The sequence below is a fragment of the Hippocampus zosterae genome, chromosome 3 (assembly GCF_025434085.1).
Source record: "Hippocampus zosterae strain Florida chromosome 3, ASM2543408v3, whole genome shotgun sequence".
Classification (NCBI taxonomy): Eukaryota; Metazoa; Chordata; class Actinopteri; order Syngnathiformes; family Syngnathidae; genus Hippocampus; species Hippocampus zosterae.
This window is the reverse complement of record NC_067453.1, coordinates 13,017,839-13,044,613: the sequence shown is the minus strand read 5'-3', so window position 1 is coordinate 13,044,613 and position 26,775 is coordinate 13,017,839. Positions and strand designations below refer to the sequence as shown.

General features: G+C 42.5%; 2 protein-coding genes across 6 annotated transcripts in view; one reads left to right on the top strand and one right to left on the bottom strand.

Annotated features, from left to right (window-relative positions):
• Positions 1-26,775, bottom strand: part of ada2a (adenosine deaminase 2a) — a 273,392-nt gene that overhangs the window by 48,401 nt on the left and 198,216 nt on the right. The gene's annotated exons all lie outside the window — the stretch shown is intronic.
• si:dkey-246g23.2 (solute carrier family 66 member 2) overlaps positions 1-26,775 on the top strand; it is a 53,125-nt gene that overhangs the window by 3,125 nt on the left and 23,225 nt on the right. For all 5 annotated transcript variants that reach the window (XM_052061806.1, XM_052061803.1, XM_052061804.1 and 2 more), the window contains one exon: positions 1,155-1,288. In XM_052061806.1, coding sequence (XP_051917766.1) covers positions 1,155-1,288 — 134 coding nt within the window. The remainder of the gene's footprint in view (positions 1-1,154; positions 1,289-26,775) is intronic.

Below are 26,775 nucleotides of genomic sequence, written 5' to 3'. Positions count from 1 at the left end.
CCGTCTTCGGGCAGTGGGCAGGGGACACCTTGAACCAGTTGCCAGCCAATCGCAGGGCACACAGGGACGAACAACCATCCGCACTCTCACTCACATGTAGGGACAATTTTCAGTGTTCAATCAGCCTTCCGTGCATGTTCTTTGGAATGTGGGAGGAAACCGGAGTATCCAGAGAAAATCCACGCAGGCCTCGGGAGAACATGCAAACTCCACACAGGGAGGCTCGAGCCTGGATTGAACCCACAACCTCCGCACTGTGAGGACGACGTGCTAACTACTGGACCACTGAGCCGCTCAGGATAAACTTAAATTGACAAATTAAACTTCAAAAAAATAAACCTAACCTGAATTTACTTTTGTAAGTTAGGTGTATGATTATATAAAGGCAAATAAACCATGAATTAATATTAAAGTCAGTTTATTTACAGGTATATATTTCAGTTAGAGACATTAATATACGAAACACTTTGACTTGACAGTCTTTTCAGTGTTCATGACCTAAGCTTCATAAAAATATCCGAAGTAAGTGTGGCATAAACTTAAGACAGGAGGGTCTATACTTGATGAAATGGGAGCCCACATGTAAGCGAAGCTAAGGCAAAATAAGCCCCGTTTGCCAGATAGCTATCCAGCCTTGACCCCAAGTGGCCACCCACTGATCCGGGCTGAAGATCAGGATTTCACAGTTCACCTTGTCAAATGCAGTCACTGATGGTGTAGTGGGACACTCGCTGTACTTGTGTGCGGGGAGCGTGGGTGTAGATGTGGGTGTGAATGGTTGTTGGTCTCTGTATGTGTCCTGCGACTGAATGGCGACCAGTTCAGGATGTAGTCGGCCCTCTGGCCGAAGTCAGCTGCGATAGGCTCGAGCACTGCCCCAACACGACCCTGGACTGGATAAGCGGTGTTGAAAATGGATGGATGGTATTGTCAAATGGAGCAGAAGAATTGAAAAGCACAAAGGGTAACACAGTCACGACAGTCTGTCGCTACAAAGATGCCGTTAAAAGCCTTTTAAAAGACTGACTAGTCTCTGCAAAATGCAGTAATCGGTAACTCTGCTGCTGCAAATACAACTCCTTTGTTGTACTCAACAAGTTATCATTCAAATCAGTACACAAGGTTGACTGATTTGCTTCCTTCCACCTATGCAGGATAGGGAAGCAGTTTGAGCTCACTTTGCTGCTCCAGAGTGTGGTGATGATCCTCACCATGTTGGCAATGCTCCATCTCTGCTGCTCCGTCCAAAACACCAACTGTGTGAGCACCAAGCGACACCGACTTTCAGGTAACCAACATGACACCTGAATATTTCAGGTAGGGTGATTGGAAATAGTGTCGCATGCAACACAACTCCCGCTTCTTACCAAAAGAGGGGGCTATTGGAAAAGCTTGGAATGTCAAAGCTCCGTCTAAAAAGCCCTCCTTCTTCTCACCGCTTTCCACACATTTTCATTCTTCTTGTTTCTTATTAATCAGTTATTGTTGTTTGTTTCAATCTATATGTATGATACAGTGTAGTCTTTTGGTCAATACAAATTGAGAGTGGAATATGCTTTCAGTACAACTGCAAAGGGAAGCTTTTGTTATTGTTGATATACACAGTTGGCCATACATTTCCATAGATTGTCCATCAATCCATGGATTTTCTAATCCCTTTATCCTCACAAGGGTCGCAGGCATGCTGGAGCCCATCCCAGGTGTCTTCGGGCAGTAGGCAGGGGACACGCTGAACTGGTTGCCAGCCAATCGCAGGGCACAAAGAGACATACAACCATTGGCACACGCACGCCTAGGGACAATTTAGAGTGTTCCATTAACCTGCCATACATGTTTTTGGAATGTGGGAGGAAAACGGAGTACCTGGAAAAAACCCACGCAGGCACGGGGAGAACATGCAAACTCCACACAGACAGACCAGAGAAGGGATCGAACCCATAACCTGTGCACTGTAAGGCCGACGCACAAACCAGTCGACCACTGCGCCACCCTCCATAGAATGTGGCTGGGACAAATTTCAGTTATCTTGTAAGATAGTGAATGTGTTTTGACAGTATTTTCAGTGAAAACATGGAACTCTAGTTCTCATCATATGAGAGACCGTTTCATAAAAACTTTACTTACTAGCTGTAAACGAGGTAACATACATCCTCACCTACCTTGGATTTATTTTGTGTGTGTGTGTTGGTGTGTGTGCGCGCGTGTGCATGCATGCACGTGCACACACTTAATTGCTTGAAATGATTGCTTTTTGCGAGGAGGCTAGCAAAAACTCAGACTTGTTACACTTTTTTTATTCGGGAAGTTGTTGACGCAGAACTGATTTAACGGACTGTTGAACTTTCTGATTCAAAGAATATTTGATGAGGGAAATTGCTTTCCAGAATATTTCCTCTTGTTGTGTTGTTACTTGGACTCAGGAGGTACATTCATTCATTCATTCATTCATCTTCCGTACCGCTTGATCCTCACTAGGGTCGCGGGGGGTGCTGGAGCCCATCCCAGCCGTCTCCGGGCAGTAGGCGGGGGACACCCTGAATCGGTTGCCAGCCAATCGCAGGGCACACATAGACGAACAACCATCCACGCTCACACTCACACCTAGGGACAATTTAGAGTGTTCAATCAGCCTGCCATGCATATTTTTGGAATGTGGGAGGAAACCGGAGCACCCGGAGAAAACCCACGCAGGCCCGGGGAGAACATGCAAACTCCACACAGGGAGGCCGGAGCTGGAATCGAACCCGGTACCTATGCACTGTGAAGCCGACGTGCTAACCACTGGACTACCGGGCCGCCCTCAGGAGGTACAGTTTGGCTATATTCTTCCATGAAATGGTTTGACAGCTGGTTTATAGCTGTTGTCAGCAAAGTTGGGCAAAATGGAAAAGTCCATCCAGTGCACTCTTACACCGTCCAATATTCTACGCTGATGCACTGACAATACAGCAGCGAGGTGAATACTTCAGTTCAACATCAAGAAAGCCCACAAATTGAGAAAGCGTTTCCTCTATTGACGAATTGCTACTCTACTCCATGCCTGCCTTGTAAAAGTGCCTCATGAGGTCCAATTTCAGTGAATGTACCATAGCTACCCAGGGGGGCTGGTGGGCTCTGAACGAGAATAGATCAGAGCAGCCTTGAAATGAAAGTGTAAAATGAGCTGTCGTCTCTCCACTGGCAAACCTGTCCAACGAACAAGAATCAGCGTCACGTTGAAGTAACTTCCTCCTTAAGATTTGTGTCAACAAGGTTTCCAAACATGCAACTCTTTCATACTCACCTGGCTTAGCTTCCCTTTCTAATCTTCATGAGAAACATTATTTTACTACAATTTGGACAGTTTCTCCTCTTGAGCTGCTCTCATCACTATCATCATCTTCCATCTCATTTCTGCAGAAATCACTGCTTTCTCGTCTCTTGACACTTGCCACTCTAAACACGTACTACGGACTGTAGTTGTCAGTCACACTCTATAAAACACAAAATCACTTGTATGTTAGTCAGTGCTTCCTGGGCAAATAATGGATGCACTGATTTCTCCTAAACATCCATGCCTCATGTTTTTTCAAATCAATGTCAGTTTTGATGGACTGAGCCAGGTCATGCATTGTGCAAAACAGTCAGCTTTCAGTTCACTAAATTTGTGATGCATTGTCCTCCTCTGTTGGCCGAAGTCGGTATTGCCAATCTGGCTATATTTACACCTATAATAATACATTTTATTTATAAGCGCCTTTCAAGACACCCAAGGACACTTTACAATAACAAAAAACACAAAACAATACGGGTTGAGCAGCGGCAGCCAAAACGCGCCAGCGTTCACTCAACAGAATTCTTAATAAACCTAACATGCATTACCTTTGGAACATGGGAGGAAGCCCGTAATGGAATGCACGAAGAAAATGTATGTGAGGACCAGTAATGAGGATAAATGAGAATAATGTAAGCAAGGGCGCACAGGAAGGCCTGAGAACTTCAGATATTTGCGGTAGATGTGCTAACCATGAGTCTGCTTTCCTGCTGCAAGTAGGTTTAGAGAAAAAAACAAACAAACACCTGATTAAAAATATCACTCACCAATTGCTACATTAGCTTCAAAGAGCCCAGTCGTGTGCTATATTCTAGCAAACATTATGCCAGAGTCTGTCCATAATGAATAAAGTTTTGTCAGCACGCAGTTGATGCCCGCACATTGTTGGTTGTATTAATGTGGCAAATAAGCCTCACTTCCTTTCATGTCAGCTCCATTCCTTGGTTCCACTACTGCTCATATGACTCGAGCACTGGTATCATCACAATAACCCATTTCGGCCTGTCTTTCAGTCGTAATATCATTGTGGGACGAATAAAGGATATCTTATCTTATCTTATCTTAATTGTAAACGAGCGTGGAAACATATCAATTCATTTTGGAACAATTAATATAAGTAAAAGAAAAAAAAGGTGTTTGACATGAACTCATTAACGCATTGACTCCCAAAGACGTTTTTAAACGTCTTTTCAGACTTGGTCCAGAATTGGCTGGTACTGAATGAGTTAATCACCACACACCCAGCCCACTCCCCCAAAAATATATAGAATTAAAAAAAAAAAACATGTCACGGCCGTCAGATGAGAATTATCTTCAACTGACTAGACAATAAAGCTATTTGGATCCCCATATTGCAAGCTTGGGGGACATGTAATATACATCGCTTGATAAGGGGATGGTGTAAAGTTGAATGAGCATTACTGTTGCTCTTCTGTTTCTTTCCAGTGCATTGCAGTGAATTATTCAGGAGTAGAATTGGGGTAGGAGAAAGAACTACTCCGACTTGTTATAATCTTTTATGAAACTCATGTTCACATGTGACATTGACCTTTTCGAGCCTTTCCTCTCACCTGTCCCATTTGGTTTGAAATGCAGTGCACTGTAGAAATGGAAACAAACTTCGTTCTATAAAGAAAAATGTCAAAACAACTAGCTTGAAAATGGCTTCAATAATAAATTGTCAGAGATTTTCTCGGACAAAGTTAAAGAAATGACTCGGCACACAGGAAAATTGTCTTCAATATCGGCGGGAGCGGATCTCTGAGAGCGAATGACAGTTGCTCCCATGATACACACTCGGCTCCCTCTCCGCCGGTTCGAACTTTTATTGCAAAATACAAGAAAGACACTGCCCCCGAGATTTGCATCCCGCCCCCCCCGGCCCTTCGGTAATGATCTGGTTTACCCGAATGCACAAGTCACAGACTTTGCTGATGACTAATGTCCACCTGGGCGCGACAGCTGTTCCCAAACTGTCTTTTGGTATTCAACAACTCTTTGTTCCCAAATTGTTTATTCCCACTCTGTGATTGAATCTAGCCTTCGCCCCCACCACTCTTGCTTTGATGTAATTACACAAGAAAAGGCCCTCCGCCCAAACGGCAGACACCTCTGCGCTGAGCATGTCCAGACATGCCCAAATTAACCGAAACTTTAAACATTATACAATTTTATTCGTAGATTTCTCTATCATAAATTAATTGAATTTTATACATGACTAGCTGGTTCGCCACCCTCCGGGCGGCTCATCAGCTAGTTCCTGCGGAAGGCTGGTAAGGTGGTGGTTCGCCGCCCTCCGGGCGGCTCATGAGCTAGTTCCTGCGGAAGGCTGGTAAGGTGGGTCTTTGGCCCACAAAAGTGTTGTTGCTTGGTTCAACTTTGAACGGTGAAGTAGGTACGTTTTGAAAAGGGACAGACGGAAGGACAGACCGCGTGCGGGACTACGCGCAATATATATATACATATGGATATTTGTTGATTTGTCCAACAGGGGACAGTATTTTTCAAAATATGCACTATACTGTTTAATGATTGTAGTGATCCGATTGGCCAAATGAATTTCCATGAGTTGTGGATCATTGGGGAACATGGCTTCAACCCTTCCGTATATGAATATAAATTACACCACATTAACGTTTGTGCTTAAACCTCTAAAACAATTATACTATTCACTGGAACGTGTCTGTCTGTAAATTTACTTCACAGTGAGCAGCATGTCTGACAGATTACTGTAACCTTTCTTTTCTATTTCATTCACTATATTTAAATTAGAGCTTGCTGATTTGACACATTTTCCCCCCATTGGCCTCATTTTTGCCCAATTTAATTTCATGTTAGCTATGCAAAACAGCCTCTGTACACCGCCCCCTCCGACCCCCCCCCCCCCCCCCCCCCCACACTTCTTCCACCATAGCTAATTGTGAATTTCTTTCAGATGGCTTTAATTTTGGCAATAATACAATTCCAATAAAACTAGATTTGTAGGTGTTACAAGGTGAACTATTTGGGAAATATTGATGACTGCAGATATGTATGCCGAAGTCATTTATGCATTACGCTTGATATGATAAACTCTGCATTTGAGTGCAGAGCATAAGCACACTGCCACTCACACTTAGCTGAAACACCTAGCTTTTAATACAGTGGGCCAAATTGGACATAATGAACTCAAGTAAGCGCGCACACAAAATGGGCATGCTAGAGCCCATCCATGCTTTTCCACACAGAAAAGTGTTCTCTATACTTTCAGTGTGTTTAATTAATTTACCCTCTTACAACTTTTTGATTAGCAAGGCAAATTAAATCAGTAGGTGAGAGGTACTGTAGTTCATTAGCAGTACATTTTTTGAATTGCCTGCTCAGAACCATTTGGAAATGGACATCAAATGCCGCGAGGGAGAACCCTTGGACGTAATTTTATGATTTATTTTTACACTACAGTGCATTAATTTAACCCTGATATGGTTCAGAAATTTTATTTTTGCTCAGGAGACATGTCTAATCAGTTTTGTCATCAAGTGTGGGTGCAGTCTTTCTTTCTGAAGTTTTTAACGATTATGTTTTGCATAAGTGTTTAATGTTAGTGCTGTAAGAGATTGAAGGCCTTATTTTTTTCATTTTTGTATGGCTTTCATCGTGGGGCATTATTTCTGTACCAATATTAGAAAAACTCAGAAACTTGTGTGTTTTGGATAATTGAAAACAAAACATCAATAGCACTTATTTTTGACAGTAAATGTCTGTGACATTTCTGCACATTTAACTAAATCATTAAATTGTGCCCTTGCAAAATACTTGAGTCACAGTGTCACCTAACCAGATACAATTTTATACTACACTAGCTGGTTCGCCGCCCTCCGGGCGGCTCATCAGCTAGTTCCTGCGGAAGGCTGGTAAGGTGGTGGTTCGCCGCCCTCCGGGCGGCTCATCAGCTAGTTCCTGCGGAAGGCTGGTAAGGTGGGCCTTCGGCCCACAAAAGTGTTGTTGCTTGGTTCAACTTTTTGTTCATCTTCATTGCTTATCGCGAAAATAAAGAGATGTTTAGCTCTACTAAATAACTAACAATTTTATTGCAATGCTTGTGGGTAGACAACATTTTTTCGCTAAGATGCCCGCGCGATCGTAGTGAGCCACTGCCTGAGCGGCGCAGTGGCGGCGCGCAGTGGCGGCGCGCAGCGGCGCGGTGAAGTAGGTACGTTTTGAAAAGGGACAGACGGAAGGACAGACTGCGTGCGGGACGACGCGCAATATATATATAGATGGTCAATCAGTGTGAGGTTGGGTACAAGTCAACATTCTGTGGGTGAGAAACTGTTGAGAGCATTTGTCCTGGATTGTTTCTTGTTTGTTTGTTTGTTTTATTGAGCATATATAGTACACACAATAACAGTTTGACAAAGGTCAAACAAAATTATAAAAGGAAAATTAGAAATAGTTAAAAGAGGAAAAAAACACATCATCACAGTTATATGCTCAAAGGAGTAGGAAGAAGTAAATAACTTATCTAGTCCTACCCCTTATTATGTAACTGAATTGAAAACAAAAGAAATGAAAAACTACATATCATTAAATATTTTTACCCTTGTGTATACAAGCTATTATATTTCTAAACCTTTTGGTTTGTATATATATAGTTATTCTTCTTGTATATATATATAGTTATTCTTCTTTTGTATTTCAATGTTCTGATATTCATTAAAATTAGCATTCCTTGAATACAATTGTTAAGTTGATCAAAATCCATAACAAGAACAAACAGTTATATTACTATATTTTATAAGTATATCAAATTTATCTATTTTAATTCAAATTCATGTAGTTATTTTGCACTAATCTTTTGAATTTGTTTTTGAACTTCTCCAACGATTTGCTCATTTTCAGATCCGTTTCAAGCTTATTCCATAGATTGACACCAATTACTGATACACACCTTTGCTTAATGTTTGTTCTTGTTCTGGATTTTTTGTATTGATTAGTGCCCCTTAGATGATACCAGCTCTCTCTAATTTCAAAAAGCTGCTGGATATTTTGGCAAAGGAGGTTGTTATGTGTTTTATACATTAATTGAGTAATTTTGTAGTCAACCAGGTCGTAGAATTTCATTGTGTTTAATTTGATGAATATTGGATTTGTGGGTTCTATATATTTCGACCTGTTGATTATTCTGATTGCTTTTTTTAACATTTTAAAACAGGGAGTGTGTTCGTTTTACAGGCTTTTCCCCATATTTCTACATAGTAGGTCAGATATGGGAGTAATAATGAGTAATATAATGTATACAAGGAGCTCTTATTCAACACATCCTTCGTTTTGGGGAGTATCCCGATAGTTTTGGATACTTTTCTTTTTATGTTATCTATGTGTGGCTTCCAGGATAGTTTGGTATCTATTACTAGTCCAAGAAACTATCTTTATTTTAATTTGGTCTTTAATTGGTCTTGTGCCAAAAACAACTAGCTTAGTTTTTGTTAAATTTAAAGATAATTTGTTTTTGTCGATCCAGTTTTTTAATTTTGTCAATTCGTTTTCCACAACTTTCAGGAGTTGTTTCATATTTTTTCCAGAGCAGTAAAAGGTTGTGTCGTCAGCGAAAAGGACGCATTTGAATTGTTTTGACACACTACAGATATCATTAATATATAAAATGAACAGTTTTGGTCCAATCACTGACCCCTGAGGCACTCCATGGATAATCTTCAGTAAGTTGGATTTTTTGTTTTTGAACTGCACATACTGATATCTGTTTTCTAAATAACTTTCAATCCATTTATGTGCTGTGCCTCTGATACCATATCTCTCTAATTTTTTCAATAATATAGCATGGTCTATAGTATCAAAAGCTTTTTTTAGATCAAGAAAAATCCCGACCGTGTATTGTTTATTATCTATATTAGTGGCTATTGCTTCCACAAACTCCATTGCTGCCAATAAGGTGGTCCGTTTTTCTCTGAAGCCATATTGATTTTCACTTAATAGCATGTGTTTATCAATGAAGTTATCGAGTCTGCGAGAAAATAATTTTTCTAATATTTTTGAAAATTGTGGTAACAGTGACATAGGTCTATAATTTGTTATGAATTGTCTTTCACCATTTTTAAAAATTGGAATAACTTTAGCTGTTTTCATTTTTGATGGAAAAATACTGACTTTAAATGACAGGTTGCATATATAAGATAAGATAAGATAAGATAACCTTTATTCATCCCACAATGGGGAAATTTACAGCCTCCAGCAGCAAGAATGTATGTGGAAAGAAGAAAGGAGAAAGAGAGAGAAAAAAAAACAACAAACATCTTTCAATTAAATACAATATGAACACAAATGGATACAAATTATTATTATTATTATGATTGTTATTTTTTATTCATCAGCCTGACAGCAGTCAGTATGTATATATATATATATATACATATATATATATATATGTAAAGGGTTGCACTACAAGTTCTATAATATGTTTTACTATTGACATATCAATATCAAAACAGTCGGTTGACTTTTTACTTTGATGTTTTTACAATATTTAATATTTCATTTTGATTCACAGCAGTAAGAAACATTGTGGAAGGATTTATTTCTATGTGTTTATCTATTTCTAAAGAGTTTATTGGATCGGGAATTTGTTTTGCTAAGTTACTGCCGATACTAACAAAATCTATATATATATATTGCGCGTCGTCCCGCACGCGGTCTGTCCTTCCGTCTGTCCCTTTTCAAAACGTACCTACTTCACCGCGCCGCCACTGCGCCGCTCAGGCAGTGGCTCACTACGATCGCGCGGGCATCTTAGCGAAAAAATGTTGTCTACCCACAAGCATTGCAATAAAATTGTTAGTTATTTAGTAGAGCTAAACATCTCTTTATTTTCGCGATAAGCAGTGAAGATGAACAAAAAGCTGAACCAAGCAACAACACTTTTGCGGGCCGAAGGCCCACCTTACCAGCCTTCCGCAGGAACGAGCTGATGAGCCGCCCGGAGGGCGGCGAACCACCACCTTACCAGCCTTCCGCAGGAACTAGCTGATGAGCCGCCCGGAGGGCGGCGAACCAGTTAGTATTCATTAAATTCATTTGCCATTTCTGCCGTTTCCTCAATTTCTGCCGTTTCCTCAATAATGGTGTTTTTGTCTTTCATAAAATACTCCGGATAATCTACTTTATTAGAGTTATTTCTTATTACATGATTTAAGATTTTCCAAATTTCTTGTGTGTTGCTTTTGTTTTGTTCTAATAAAGCATGAAAATGGTCTCTCTTGCTAGTTCTTATAATGTTTACTAATTTGTTTTTATACGTCTTATATTTTGTTTCAGCTTCTTTAGTTTTGGATTTTAGAAACGATTTGTATAGATTGTTTTTCTTTTTACATGCATTTTATATGCCTTTTGTTATCCATGGCTTACTTTGTCCATTGAACTTTCTGGTGACTTTAATTACTGGGAAATGTTTATCGTATAAGGAGGTTATGGTTGACTGAAATGCTTCAAACGCAGTGTTTGGATCATCATTTGTGTAGACCTCAGACCAATTTTGCTTGTCTAGGTCGAGCTTGAAAGCTGCAGTGGAATGTTGGATTCTGAGTCTTATTTCTGATGTATGTGATGTATGTTTGTTTTTCTAGCAAAGTAATTGTGTAGGACTACAAAGAGCGGTAGATGGTCACTTATATTAGTTATGAGAAGTCCACTTTCCTTTTTGTGTTCAATCTTATTTATAAATATGTTATCTATCAATGTGGCCGTATCCACTGTTATTCTGCTGGGTCTCAGAATGACTGGGAATAGACCGTTGCTATACATTGCATTTATGAAATCTGTTGTTTTTTTGTGTCCGTTTGGGCTTAATAAGTTGATGTTAAAATCGCCACATGTTATTCGTGTTTTCTTGTCATTAGAACAACTCAGCATATCTGTCAGTTTTTTTACTAAATGTGTCTAGACAAGATCCTGGTGTCCTATAAACGCAACTTAAAATAACATTTGATGCATTTTTCATGTGTATTTCCAAAGTTAGACATTCCATTAGATTCTCAGTTGTGTTTGTCAAGCTCTCCATTTTGCAGCATTTCAGTGTTTTATCTACCGTATTTTCACGACTATAAGGCGCCATTAAAAGTCTTAAATTTTCTCCAAAATGGACAGGACGCCTTATGGTGCGGAGCGTCCTTTATATGCGCCGAGTTCCAAAATCTGACTGACAGCCGACACGCTGTTTATATAGAGAAAAGGCGGAAGTGACTGTGTCCGGGCATGCGGGAAAGAAGTCGGCCAATCAGAGAAGGGTGGGCGTGTATATATACATATATGGAGAGGGAGAGAGAGAGAGAGAGGGAGAGAGAGGACAGGCAAGCTAGTCCGCCAATGGTGAAGGGTGGGCGTGTAAGTGGACGCCTCAAGCCAGTACCAACACTTGTATAGAGTGTGGCAATGTGCATTGTTGCAAAACAACTCCGGTTTTGGTTTCTAAGAACCCCTGAAAATAAATTCGACAAAAAGACACGCCTACGAAGCTCAGTTCAAACTTAAAGCCACCGGTTATGCTTTTGGCATGCATGCCCATCTCACAGCAGCGGTGAAAAAACAAGTCACGCAAATGAACTCTGAGCTTGCCGTTATTCCCGGAGGCTTGACTAAAGAACTCCAACCGCTGGACATTGGCATCAACCGGGCGTTCAAAGTAAAGTTGCAAACGGCATGGGAACAATGGATGATCGGTGGCAAACACAACTTTACAAAGAGTGAGAGGCAGCGCTTGGCGAGTTACGCCACAATACGCAACAACGAGAGTGAACGCAGCGTTTTTGATGGATTACGGTACTTGCACAATTGTTCAATTCTTTCTACACACACACGCGCTGCCACCATGTTTCGCTCTGTTCTTTACTTTCAAATGTGGGAAAGCTTCACACGAGAGAAATGTTGACTTTGCTGTTGCTACTCCTTCTTTCCGCTCGGCAATGCGTAGCAACTCACACTAGCATGTGATGCATTCAATGACAACTGAGATGTGCAGTCCTCTGCTTCTGATACAGAGGATGAGGACTTTGATGGATTTCAGGGTGATGATTGGTCGATAAACGTGAGAACATTGTACGATGGCTAAATAAAATACACCAAACTCAGTTCTGCTTTCGTTGCCTTTTTAAAAATGTGTTTTTATCTTATCTGTATGTCTTGGCATGCTACCGTATGCTTCAAGCTAACGTGTTAGAGTGCGCGCATGCATGCCGTATGTTTAAGCTGACGTATGTTTTACCACTGTAAAACTGTGCCCATTAGTACGATGCGTCCTGTGTATGTGTAAAATACAGAAATGTCACCCATTAATGAGACTGCGGCCATTAGTACGATGCGTCGAATAGTCGTGAAAATACGGTACATATATTGCAACTCCCCCTCCTTTTTTGTCTTCCCTATGAGTTGCATACATTTCATATCCATTCATTTCACTTGTTTTTTCATCATCAAGCCAAGTTTCTGATATGGCAATAATTGTAAATTTATTAAATGTAGTTAAATATTCTTCGATTTTGGTGAAATTTTTATATAGACTTCTACTATTTATATCCATCCATCCATCCATCCATCTTCTACCGCTTATCCGGGGCCGGGTCGCGGGGGCAACAGCTTTAGCAGGGAAGCCCAGACTTCCCTCTTCCTAGCTACTTCTTCCAGCTCTCCCCGGGGGATCCCGAGGCGTTCCCAGGCCAGCTGGGTGACATAGTCTCTCCAGCGTGTCCTGGGTCTTCCTCGGGGTCTCCTCCCGGTGGGACATGCCCGGAACACCTCACCAGGGAGGCGTTCAGGAGGCATCCGAATCAGATGCCCAAGCCACCTCATCTGGCTCCTCTCGATGTGGAGGAGAAGCGGCTCGACTCGGAGCCCCTCCCGGACGACCGAGCTTCTCACCTTATCTCTAAGGTAGAGCCTGGACACCCTGCGGAGAAAACTCATTTCGGCCGCTTGTATCCGGGATCTCGTTCTTTCGATCACGACCCATAGCTCGTGACCATAGATGAGGTTTGGAACGTAGATCGACCGGTAAATTGAGAGCTCCTTCTTCACCACGACAGACCGATACAACGTCCGCATCACAGCAGACGCTGCACCGATCCGCCTGTCGATCTCTCGCTCCCTCCTGCCCTCACTCGTGAAGAAGACCCCAAGATACTTAAACTCCTCCACTTGGGGCAAGATCTCCCCCCCCGACCCGGAGGGGGCACTCCACCCTTTTCCGACTGAGGACCATGGTTTCAGATTTGGAGGTGCTGATTTTCATCCCAACCGCTTCACACTCGGCTGCGAAACGCTCCAGTGAGAGTTGGAGAGCCCTGTTTGAAGGAGTCAACAGCACCACATCATCTGCAAAAAGCAGGTATGCAATACTGAGGCCCCCAAAACGGACCCCCTCAACGCTTCGGCTGCGCCTAGAGATTCTGTCCATGAAGGTTATGAACTCCCCGAGGGACACGGTCAAACGCCTTCTCCAAGTCCACAAAACACATGTAGACTGGTTGGGCGAATTCCCACATACCCTCGAGAACCCTGCTAAGGGTGTAGAGCTGGTCCACTGTTCCACGGACGGGAGGAAAACCACACTGCTCCTCCTCAATCTGAGGCTCGACTTCCTGACGGACCCTCCTCTCCAGCACCCCTGAATAGACCTTACCAGGGAGGCTGAGGAGTGTGATCCCTCTGTAGTTGGAACACACCCTCCGGTCCCCCTTTTTAAAAAGAGGGACTACCACCCCGGTCTGCCAATCAAGAGGCACTCTCCCCGTTGACCACGCGATGTTGCAGATCTCTCCGTGAGCCGTCACCTTACCGTGGTGGAGGGGTTTTTATGTCCCAATGATCCTAGGAGCTAAGTTGTCTGGGGCTTTATGCCCCTGGCAGGGTCACCCATGGCAAACAGGTCCTAGGTGAGGGACCAGACAAAGCACGGCTCACAAAGCCCCTTATGAAAAATAAAATCGATGGTACTCAGTTTCCCTTGCCCGGACGCGGGTCACCGGGGCCCCCCTAAGGAGCTACTATTTATATGTATCACTGAAAATGTGTTTTTCAGTTCTACATTTGAGTTGAATTGTTCATCAGTATAATACTCTGAGTTTGTGATGCTGTGATTATGATTGAAGAAATTATTGTCTGGATCCAAGTTGTTCTCTGGATCGAATGTCTTATGTTCAGCGTAATCAAAGATTTTAAAGTCTATGTTTGTGTTGTTTGTTTCCTATATGTATTTAGTCATTAAGTTTCGTCTGGTGGTAATCAGCTCTCAGCATGTTGAAGTGGAGCCCTTTGAATTGGAGTACTGGTGCGGGGGTGGACGATGAGTTTGTCGTGCCTCAAGTAGGCAATTTCCCCTCTTTCACGTGCCGCTTTTAGTTTTGGAAGCAATTCTTTTCTTTTTTGACGTACAGTATCTGTATAATCTTCATTAAGGTAAATTGTGGTGCCTTTTAAGTATTTTTCTCTCTGTAGTATCATTGTTTTGTCCTTATAATTTTCAAACTTCACCACGACTGGTCTTGGTCGAGGTCTTCCCGATTCGTATCTCCCCATGCGGTGGATTCTTTCCACCTTGATTGTCTCTTTTAATTGCAGTTGGTCCTTGAAGATTTTCTGCACTTTTTCCTCCGTTTCGGTCCACGTTTCTCCTTGCCTTTCTTCAATTCCATCGATTATCAAGTTATTTCTTTTAGATTGTCCCTCTAAGTAGTCCATCTTGTCAGTTAAAACCAGCATACTGTCACATACTTTATAGATTTCAGTTTGCATGGCTTTGCAATGGTCGGTTCCATTCGTTTGTTGTTTTTTAATGTCATCAACCTCCTTTTGGGTAAAATTAAGACTTGTTTTCAGTTCTTGAACTTCCCTGGAAAAATTGTTGAGTCGTGTGTTTGTTGAATCCAGTATCATCTTTACAAATCCTTTGAAGTGATTCTGTTGTTGCTGAATAAGTGCTGTGAACAGTTTTTTTTGTTGCGTGAGTAGTTCGTTGACTTGCGTAAGGGTCATAAATTCTTCGTCCTGTTTAATATCTTGTCCTCGTTTGGGCGGCATTTTTCGGGTTTTGTTGCTATTCGGCTGTCAGCTAGTTGATGAGGTGTGCTGTGATCTTTCTGCCAACCCGGAAGTTGGTGACATGGCAGTGAGCCTGTGGCCTCCCCTGACGGCACCGCCGCAGTGTTCGAAGTTTTCCGCCGCTGCTGCCGGATTAGCCGTTCAGCAGGCTGGTCTCAAGTGGTGGTAGCGCTGGCTGCCGGCGCCGCCGCCACCGGAGTCCCGAAGCGTCCTCTCGCCCAACCACGCCGGCTGGCTATCGCTTGCTCGCGCCGCCTCGGTGGTCGAGCGTGCCATGCCGTGCCGTGCCTGCGCCGCCACCTCTTCCGCCGCTGCCGCCTCTTCCCTCACTTGCGGTGTCCTGCTGTTAAACAGCTTTCCGGCCTTCCTGTCGAGGAACACGTTTGAAAGCCTTCAAAGTCCACAACACACATCAATCACCAGTTCATGTGCAGTCAAATCCCAGATCATTACACAATGCCAATTTATGATCTTTTTACAAAAAGCCATTAAGAATGGATAGTGTGTGAACTGTTAGGGTTTGGATGTGACCCCAATAGCACAACAACAGGCAGGTATCGTGGAAGCCAACACTTGGCGTAGTTTATTTAAGAGTCTTCACAAAATCAGTCAGGAGTCCACACGGAAATGTCCGCACAAGGAACAAGAAGCTGCAGGAGACGGCAACAGAGTCCACTGGTGTGGTGACGGCACGAACTTGTCATCAAATGGATCCTTACATTATTCTACCATTACATACTGTAACCACCATATTTGTTATATGTTGCCCACTCTGCTTCCATCGCAGCCTGGTCATCTTGGAAGGGAGATTCCACTATCTGCTGTCCCTTCTTAAGGTTTCTTATTTTTCTGCAGATGTTTTTTTTTTGTTGTTGTGTTTTTTTGTTTTTTTTTAACTTGCCCTCCCGGGGGTCAAGATCAGGGAATGTCGTTAATATTTGTCGCCTGTCGGGATGTGATTGTGAAACCCTTTTCGAAGATTATGGGGTACACTGTCTAAATACAATTCACTCGAAATATATATTTTAATAATAATATAGAATACAAAAAGCTCGCCAGTTAATGTCATTTAGTTTATGTAGTGATGCTTGTGAATTGACATTCTAAAATAACACATTAAGACTTTCAGACCGGGCGGCCCGGTAGCCCAGTGGTTAGCACGTCGGCTTCACAGTGCAGAGGTACCGGGTTCGATTCCAGCTCCGGCCTCCCTGTGTGGAGTTTGCATGTTCTCCCCGGGCCTGCGTGGGTTTTCTCCGGGTGCTCCGGTTTCCTCCCACATTCCAAAAATATGCATGGCAGGCTGATTGAACACTCTAAATTGTCCCTAGGTGTGAGTGTGAGTGTGAATGGTTGTTCGTCTCTGTGTGCCCTGCGATTGGCTGGCAACCGATTCAGAGTGTCCCCCGCCTACTCCCCGGAGACAGCTGGGATAGGCTCCAGCAACCCCCGCGACCCTAGTGAGGATCAAGCGGTTAGGAAGATGAATGAATTAATGAAAAGACTTTCAGACCGCTTGCTATTCTATTAAGAGTTTTTTTTCTTTTAGGACACAATTTCATGAAATATCCTGATAGGAGACTTGATATTGAGCCACATTGTCAGGCTATCCCTTAGTTTCTGCCCTGACAACCTGTTTCATTTATTTATTTATGAATTTCAGTGAGCTGTTGCTGACCCAGCTAAGCTGCTGATGTCAATCTGGGCTGTCCAACACTCACAGAAAGCCTGGCAAATGAATTTATTGCTCGCGAAAAGTGAGGGAACACTGTATCAGCCAAAGATCATCCAAAAGGTTTATAATCATATCTTCCTGACTATTGAGTCATGAAGACTTGCCGCAAGAGAGGCCTGCTGATCTTTAGATGTTGTCCAGGGTTTTTTTCTGACCTCCTGGATGAGTCTTTGCTCTCACTGTGTTTAGCGGGAGTCCTAAAGGAAAGTCTTTGTAACCCTCTGTAAAACATCAATTTCAATTATGTTGGTTTCAAAAATGTTTGAAAATGGAAAAAGATGGGAGGGAAATATTTTTTTATTGTTTTCTGTCAGAGGACAAACATGATTAACATTTTCCGATGCTGTAAAAATATGTCGAATAAATATTAAATCCAAGTAAGCTGGCAGAAAACCAAACTTATGTATATCGGTGACGGACCCAACCCCTCCCCCCTGATCTTTGGCAGAGACGAAGTGCAATTTGTCAACTCCATCATTTACCTGGGCTCCACTATTACCAGCAGCGGCGATCTCAAGCCAGAGATTGACCGCAGACGCGCCCTCGCGGCCGCGGCAATGCGGTCACTGTGGCGGCCCCTCTGGCGCCACCACTCAGTGTCCCAAAAGACTAAGATGCGCATTTATAACGCAGCAGTTCTTCCCATCCTCCTGTATGGTGCAGAATCCTGGCCATTAAACAAGTCCCAGGCCAAGAGGATCGACGGCTTTGAAAGCAGGTCACTAAGAACCATTTTGAACATCAGCTGGCACCTCCATGTTTCCAACTCAGACCTCCGAAAACATACCCTTCAGCCCCCTGCATCCCGACTGGCCGCTCAGAGGCGCATCCGTTGGCTTGGTCATCTCCTCCGATTACCCCCGGAACACCCAACTCGTGCCACCTTCTTATTTGATCCAGCGACAGCCGGCTGGAAAAGGCCACGCGGCAGACCCCACACCAGATGGCTCGATGTCATCAGAGAGGATCTCAAACACCAGGGCCTCACCCTGGAGGATGCAGCGGACCTGGCCCATGACCGTGGTCATTGGCGGACCCTGGTGAAGCTGATCGGCTCTACGCACTGCGACGACCCAGCCGAATGAGACTGGGCCCCCGCGTCGCAAGAGCATTATTATTATTATTATTATTATTATTAAATATTAAATGTCAACGAATATTTGCGTCATAGCCTGCAACACACGTTTCTATTAGCAGGGTGGGATGTCAGTCAGGGAGCTACGATAGTTAGCACTCTGCAAAGGTGCGTCCCGTGCCTCGTTCATCTTAGCGGCCGTTATGGCTGTTGCTCTTTACGGCATGCGTGTGTAAGTGTGTGCGTTTGCGCGCATGTGCGGTAATGGGTCGATCGCGGGAGGTTGGTTGTTCGAAAAGTAGATCTTCCGTAAAAAATGTTTGGGCACCCCTCCTCTACAGGATGACCTGCAAGGGGAAAAAAAACTTTTAATCATGAATACTCGTTGTGTATTTGTAGCCAACTTAGTCATGTTGATAGCAGGCTAATGTAGCTCATATAGATACATACAGAATGGGTTGCCTTCATTATTTATTTATCGCAGCTGCAGACATATTTGTTTTTTATTTTGGTCCAATTTGGATCTTTCAACATTTTGGGTTGCCAACCCCTGACCGAGTCCAATGCCATCTATATTTTCTGTCATAGGGGGCTCGTATTGGATGAAATTGCATATTGTGTTTGTGCACAGGATATATAGCGTTATCAGAAAAGTGCACTTCGGGCCCTTGTGCACGAATTCGGAGGATTTGATTCTTTGGCATTCTTTGGCAGCGTACTGCACCTTGGTCCTTGACTCTGCAATGTCAAGGAGGAGCTGTGACAGGCGTACATCTCTGTGAGCTTTAATCCCATTATTCCTCCCATTAAGCTAAACTGAAATGAGCTCAGCAGCCCCCAACTATTGCTCCTCCACTCCCACGGCTTTGTTCCGCAGTGCTCGCTTATTAGACCCATCATAGGGAATGATGTGATAAGAGTAAGACGCTAATACTCTCCGGCATTCATGGCGTAAAACGCCCTTTGTTTCTCATGCACACAGTCACCCGTAATACAGGACACAGCAATGGATTCAAACTACTGTGGCCTTAATCGACATGCACGCGAACGTTTTCATACAAGGGTCTTGTCATTTTGTTTTAAAATATCTCCTTTCCACAGCCAGCCATTGAATCACTTAGAAGTCAGAGATGTGCTAAAACTGCACATAGTGGGAAAAATGAACCGTAACAAAGAACAGAAGTGGACAGTATACACTCGCTGTGCGTAGAATATTTATGAGAGTGGATATGTTGCTCACCGTGGGACTAGAAGACAGACCACAGGCAGGTGTTTGCTTCACTTGTCTTTGTGTGTTTTTCAACCTTGCTCTTGTTGTTGGTATTGATGGATTGCTGGGAATCGGCTGTTCACCCCAGTTCGGTCATTGGTCTTGACTCCACACTGAAATGAGTATGAGATTGTTTTAAAAGATGCTGCCAAATCACTTTACGGAGACTTTCTGTACATCATGTCTCATACAAATATGAGTGCCACCTAACCTAAGAAAAATATATTTTATCTTCACACTTTAATTCAGATCATCATCTTGAAAAGGCTTCTTGCTAACCATGCATTCCACCGTCACGAAAGGATTCATTGAAATTTACGTTTTCATTGTCATGCAGAAAAAGATACAATTTACCAAACCAACATAAGGCATCAAAACAATATTCCTACTGCTTTCACTGCCACTTTTTGAGAAAAAAAAAATTATAAATGTGACACTCGACGAAAAACACACACAGATACATATTGTGAAGCTGACGTTCTTTAGCTTACCTGCGTCTGTGGTTTTCACAGTGACAAATAAAGTAAGATGTTGTGTTATACTGTCAGTTGCAAACCTCACACACTTCCATTCTCTTTTGCCTGATTTGATCAAAAACATCATTGTCTAAAATGACACAACACATACTTTTTCCTCCCAAAATGGCTCACTATGTTGAAATACAATATTAACAGAATTCCTTGTCAATTTATGTAATTCAAGACAAAGTAAGATTGAGTCTCGAAATGACCAGTCCAAGTCAAGAAGAGTCTTTCATCTGTTTTAGACACACAAGTTACAAGTGCAAAAATGGCGGCTTGGGTCTTCTTCCCCCTCTCTGCCGCACTGTTTACAGAATAGCACGAGCTGTGCCGGAGAGCAGCTAAATGTGGCCGTATGAAGGTCAGTTTACTCTTCATCTAAATAACTTTTAATGAGGCCCTGCTGTGCTGATTATTTTGCTCTTGGACTGGGGTGGAGCAGGCTAATTGTATCTTGAGGAGGTTAATTGAGCAAATGAAGTCCTGCATGTACCCGTTTGTGTTTCCAAATTTACATTTTTATTCATTTTGTGAGATTCTCTAGTTTGTGTACATCTCTCATACAAAAACTATTGGTTCTGGTACTGTATGTAAACTCTTGGATCTAAAACGGCATTGACGGATTTTATTTACGGTTTTATGACAATAACTGTCTCAAATAAGAGTTTGATATCCTAATCAGCAGTACCGACTTATCGATATCCATCGTGTTTCAAAAATACTACATTGAACATTAAATTATTGAAAAATATTTATGCAGTATGCATTTACACGTCTGCCCCTTTTCCACTTTTACCTTCTCATTTCAAATATCAAAACCAGTTAATACCATGGGGTTACTTTTTGTATCTGGTAATGCGGGTGTCAGTTTTGGGGGACGTTAACCACTGGTTATTACTTCAGTACTTGTTGGAGCCTGAATGACCTGTAACGACAAAAATAAACGCATTATTTTGTTATTTGATGCAGTTACTTTGAAGCAGCAGTCTTATGTGTTTTCTCTTGAATGAATAATGGGTGGCCCGGTGGGCTATTGGTTACCGCATCAACCTCACAGTGCAGAGGTACCGGGTTCGATTCTAGCTCCGAGTTTTCTCCGGGCACTCGGGTTTCCTCCCACATTCAAAAAACATGCATGGCAGGCTGATTGAACACTCTAAATTGCCCCTCGGTGCGAGTGTGAGCGTGGAATGTCGTTTGTCTCTGTTTGCCCGGTGATTGGCAGGCAAGGGTGTCCCCCGCCTACTGCCCAGAGACAGCTGGATTTGGCTCCAGCACGCCCCGCGAGCCGAAATCAAACCCCAGGCCCCCGCACTGCGAGATCGACGCACTAACCACTGTATCACCAGGACAGCCCACCCATTATGTATTTGTATATATCTCGAATAACATTAGGAAATGTCATTGTGTGTCATTTACCAAAGCCATGAAGGGTTTTCGCCTGTCGTGCAACAGTCATCTCCCCCATGAAGGTCCACTTGTTTGACTGGAAAAGCAAACTCCGGTCCTCCTGCATGTGTTAGATCAGTGGTTCTTAACCTGGGTTCGATTGAACCCTAGGGATCGAACCCTAGGGTTCGGTGAATCAGTCTCTGGGGTTTGACGGAGCCTCTGCCATGGAGGGTAAGACACCCGTGACTCAACATGTCAATTAGTTACGACATGCCCACTTGCCCATCACTCGCTGCCGATGATCACATTACATTGCTTGTCTAATCAGTGCTGCGGGAAATTTAGTTCGCTACAGAGTCAACGTGTGACTGTCGCGATAGTACGTAAAAAATAATAATAATAAAAAATAAAAGTATACTTATCTCTTGAAATTGTAGTTACTTTTTTCTGTTTTTAATAAATGCCTTTTTTTATATCTTGAATTTGTAAAAACTAATTTCTTTTCACTAATGAAGGGTTCAGTGAATGTGCATATGAACTGGTTGGGTTCGGTACCTCTAAAAAGGTTAAGAACCACTGTGTTAGATATTTTCCTCCTCCATCACACTTGATTCAAATGATCCGCACATCAGCAAGCTCTTTAGGGCGCTGATAGTAATTCTGATCATTTGAATCGGGTACATTGGAGGAGGGAGACATCTAAACCAGACAGCATAGCAGCCCTCAAGGATCGAATGCTCGAGATCGGCGCATTTGATCGCACAATTTTATTGAGCCTCCAATAACAGCCGTTTATCAATTGCCGTCTACCCCGAGCTCTGTTTTCAAGCCACAATATCTTTGATTTATACTTGCTTTTCTCATGAGGAAGAAAGCCTCCCATTGTTGATGCGTCTGCCATAGTTGACCCTATTAAATACTTTGGTCTACTGGGCTGCTATCTCAACCCCACAACGTATGCCCCGTGGTCACCAATTGATTATCAGACCTGATCACCTTCACAAACGCATGCACACACCCACCCGCACCAAAAATCCAAAACCAACAACACAACAACGGCAAGAAAAAACATGTATTCATAATGACGCTAGTATGTGATCATCTGCATTTGGAATGTGCCAGCTCCACTGCAAATGCTGCTGCTAATTCAGAATCGACACCATAGCTTATTCATCCTAAAACCAGCAAAGTGTTTATATGCAGCCACACTACCCAGTGTTAAAGTAACATTTACAAAAGTATTGAATGTTCAACCACCAATAGTGTGTTACAGAAACAAAATGTAATGTTTACAGCACAGTAATGATGACTCTATTGAGTGTTTGGATTAAAACTAATGAATGTTCTTGACAACACTATTCAGTGTAGGGAATGGGGCCTTACTCCCTTGAAGAAAACTAATGACCAAATTTCAATTCAAAACACTTTTCTTTTATTAAATCAGATTCAGACAGCTCGCATAAACCAATAGTAGTGCACAATGTATGTTCTTTCATGATTTTCATCTGAAAACTGCCCATCATGCCAATCAGAAAATCAGGTCAGACACGCCGATAACAGTGAACAAATCCTTCTCAATTCTAAATGCATTCAGGTAATCATTAAAACCCATAGCAATACTATTTGTGATCAAGGAAAAAGGCCTTAATGTCATGAAAATGAGGGAGTTCATTTTCGGTACTCATAGCAACAAACATTTCACTCTGGCATTCAGGTCCATAGTTTTTCACCCAAGAGTTGGTTGGGTATTTGGGTACCTATTTATGTAACCAAATTCTCACCTTGACTTGCGTATTTATAAACAAACATGTATTCCAAAAGGCTTGTACTGCTGTGAACCTGTTCAAAAGGTATTTATTTTTGGAGCATTTTTTTCTAAAAGTCTCCCAAGTATAGATGATGATACAAGTAGCATAATTGTCATCATTTTTCATCCTTTTTTTTTTCTTGACTGACAAGTTTAGTGATGCGATCGTGTCTGTGAGATAGTCTTGGAGGCAGATATAACAAGTTAGAACAGAACAAGAGAATAAAGGAGCCCAAGTGCAGTTAATTGGATGTCCTCCTCCTCTGTCTTTGTCGTGCTCACCCAGCAGATGTTAGAAGGCGCGAATCGCTCTAGTGATGCATCACCTCTTCAATTCCATCTTCCTCATCAGCAACTGCCTCAACCTCAGCAGGTCACTGCTGTTCAGCAACTTTGGCTTCTCGTCTATAAGTCGGTCAAAAACATGCATGTGGCAAAACCAGTCCACAATTCTTTTTCTTCATATTTTGAATAATGGACCATGCCGTTGCCGTTTGTGAATTTCACATTTCTTCCTGCAGCATAAAGGATCTACATATATATTTTTTGAAGTTGAAGTTGTCAATTCTTCAGTTTATACAGTACTCACAACAGTGCTCAGTGCCTCTGGTGTCAGGCACTTTATCTAGCTGCAATATACCGTATTTACAGTATGTTATATACCGCATTTCACTAAAAGCACTAACTCGTAGTAAAAGTAAAGAAAATCACCTGAAGTGAAGAAAGAAAAAGAAAGCATTGATTTTAATGCCACTACATTAAAATATGCCTTCCGAAAAAAGGGGGCGCATTAAAGACCGCAGCGTTGTTTGTACTATTGTAACTAGTGGTACTCACAGGTTTTTTTGTCATTCCACATGTTAAGGCAGGGGGCAGGTATCATGTATCAAAAATTATCAATGAAAATCCAAGGAAAATAAAAGTTTACTTACATTATACATTTTTGCCCAAACAATGAAACATATTGAAGTTGCAAGAAAGTGGGGCAAGTGTAGCACCCTTTTTTTGTTTTTTGCTACACTAATGTTGCTGGCTTCTTGCTGGAATTTTAACCTTGTTGTTTTTCTTCCCATACAGTCGCTTATATACTTTTCATGGCACGGAAACAGCCTCAAAATTAAAGATAAGAACCTAGTATTTGTAACAGCTGAGTGTGAAATGGTACCGTCCGTCCTTATCAGAGCACACAAACCAACATGACAAGTTGGTGATGTCGGGGAGACCAGCATACACTGAGAGACGGCCAACAAGAGAATAGCAACTTTCACACATCTTAAAACCAGCAGACAGACTTTATTCTCACAGTGCTGAGTCAGCATAAGCTGTCGCTCTCTATCTCCGTCTTTCCTGTCTTCTCTGTGCTGCACGCCGTAGCTCGACCAAATGGGAAATGCCTGCAGTACAGTGTGGCGTGATTCATACATCTACTTGAATGACTCACGACCACACTCTTTGTCCCAGAATCATTGTCCTTCCATTCCTCATCTGCCTCCTTGTGTGAAAAAGTTGCACAGTTCTGTCAGCGCTGCAGAGCCTCCAGAAGGCCATTACGTATCAAATTTTCGTCAGTCTTCACATCTTCCTGAAACCTCCAATGAGGATGTTGTACCCTAGCCTGCAGTACCATTTTGGATGTTGTTATGGTGGTTGACTTGTTTTATCTCGATTGTGCTTTGAACAGTGAAAAAGTTCCTGACCGTGATGGAGATAATTGAAGCTTGGCCTTGATTTAAGTACACATCAAACACAGGATTATTTGAAGACTGCAATGTGTCTCAGTTGGCAGCACAAAAAACAAAGATCCCAGTTCTCAATCTATAAAAGCTGATGAAAATTTTACGCCTTTTAGCTGAAAGAACCAAAGAAGGCTTTTGGTTCAAAAGTGAAACATCCTCAGCAACCTAATTCATAAATGTCATGTCTTCTGTCAGCAAGCCAGTCAATTTGACCCATTTTTTCCCGGGGGGGGGGGGCAGTTGTGCAGAAAAAAAATGAATTTTGGGGGTTTGTATTGTACACAACAACCCTTTTTTGTGCAGCCCCCCCCCCCAAAAAAAAAAGTTGGGTCAAATTGACCCAAAGTGGTAGTTGGTCCCTTTTTGTGTATTTTTTTCTGTATTTTTTTTTAAAAAGCGTCTTTAATGTCATGAAAAAAAAATTTGTGGGGCTGCCCCCACCACTCTGGAAAACGCATATCAGAAATGTTGTGGGCTTTTGATGTTGTTTTCCCTCTTTTCCCCAATGCATTGAGATGGCCATCCATGATATGCAGATTTTGGCCATTTGAGGGCCGGGAGTCATTGCTGTAGGTCCAGTCCCTATCCCCATGCCACCATGTAGGCATTTAGAAAACATGCAAACTCCACACAGAAACTGCCCCGATCAGTCTATGATGTTCTCTAGCATGCGCGCTTGCGGACCCGACGAAGATCAAGCGGGATACATAATAGATGGGTGGATGTATTCTGTCACATGGTTATGATTCTCTGTGTGACCTCCCACTGAACATTCGCCAAGCCTCCTTGCTGCCCATCTTCAAAGCCCTCCTCAAAACTCACTTGTATTCTTTGGCATTCGACTCAGCATGACTTAGATTTGTTCTTGGTTTTACTGTTTGCTGCTTTCGACCGTCTTTATTACTGATTTGTCTAAATGTTTATTGTGCATGTTAAATTGCTCCATGCACAGCACTTTGTATGCAGTGATGGCTGTTTGAAAGTGCTTTATAAATACCAAAGATGTGTTCCTCGAGCCGGTCCTTGGCCTCGAGGACCGGCTCGAGGATCAAGGGGCGGTCCATGGCCTTGGCCTCGGGAGTCAAGTCCTTGGCCTTGGCCTTGGCCTCGGATTGCCGGTCCTTGGACACAATGAGAGATTAGAGCCTTGAATCCCTTTGCATAAGGACTGCAAAAATCACGAAGGAATCTAATAAATTCCATCGAAGGAACCCCGTATTAATGGATTAACTCTGTCGCTTTAAGAGGGGCGGGTCTGCCACTAACAGGTAACTGTTAGCGCGACGTGTAAAGAGCGGTATCATAGTTAGTTTCAATCACGGTTTGTTGCATTCGCGATCGGCAGTTTAAATAGCGTGTAAAGCCTTTCTGTAACAGTGGTGTCTTTTATTTAGTTATTTTTGCACAGTCGCACTAGAATGTTTGTTTGAACCAAGTAATTTGCGTTACAGCTGGAGTCAATAATGTCGGCACTTCACTTCCGGGTTTGGCCGTTGGGATTTGGAGTCCTTTTGCTCGATTCCAGTTATGTTTGTTGAATGCTTTCTCATGTTTGGAATAATGAATATTGATGATACATAGTTTAAAATCATGGTTGATTTAATTATTTATTATTATTACTGTGAAGTTGAAGGTATTAATTAATGTAGTATTAGTGGTAGTGGTAATAATAGTAGTACTCAGAGAACGGTTAGAGATTCAGCCATTTCTGCGTCCCGCGCCCTAGACGCATAATTTTCCCACGGGACGCACAGTTCCAAACAATGTGTGTTTTGGGGACGCAAGGATTTTTTTCAGGCAAAACAAACAAACAAACAAAAAAACTACGGCAAGCCTGAGGAT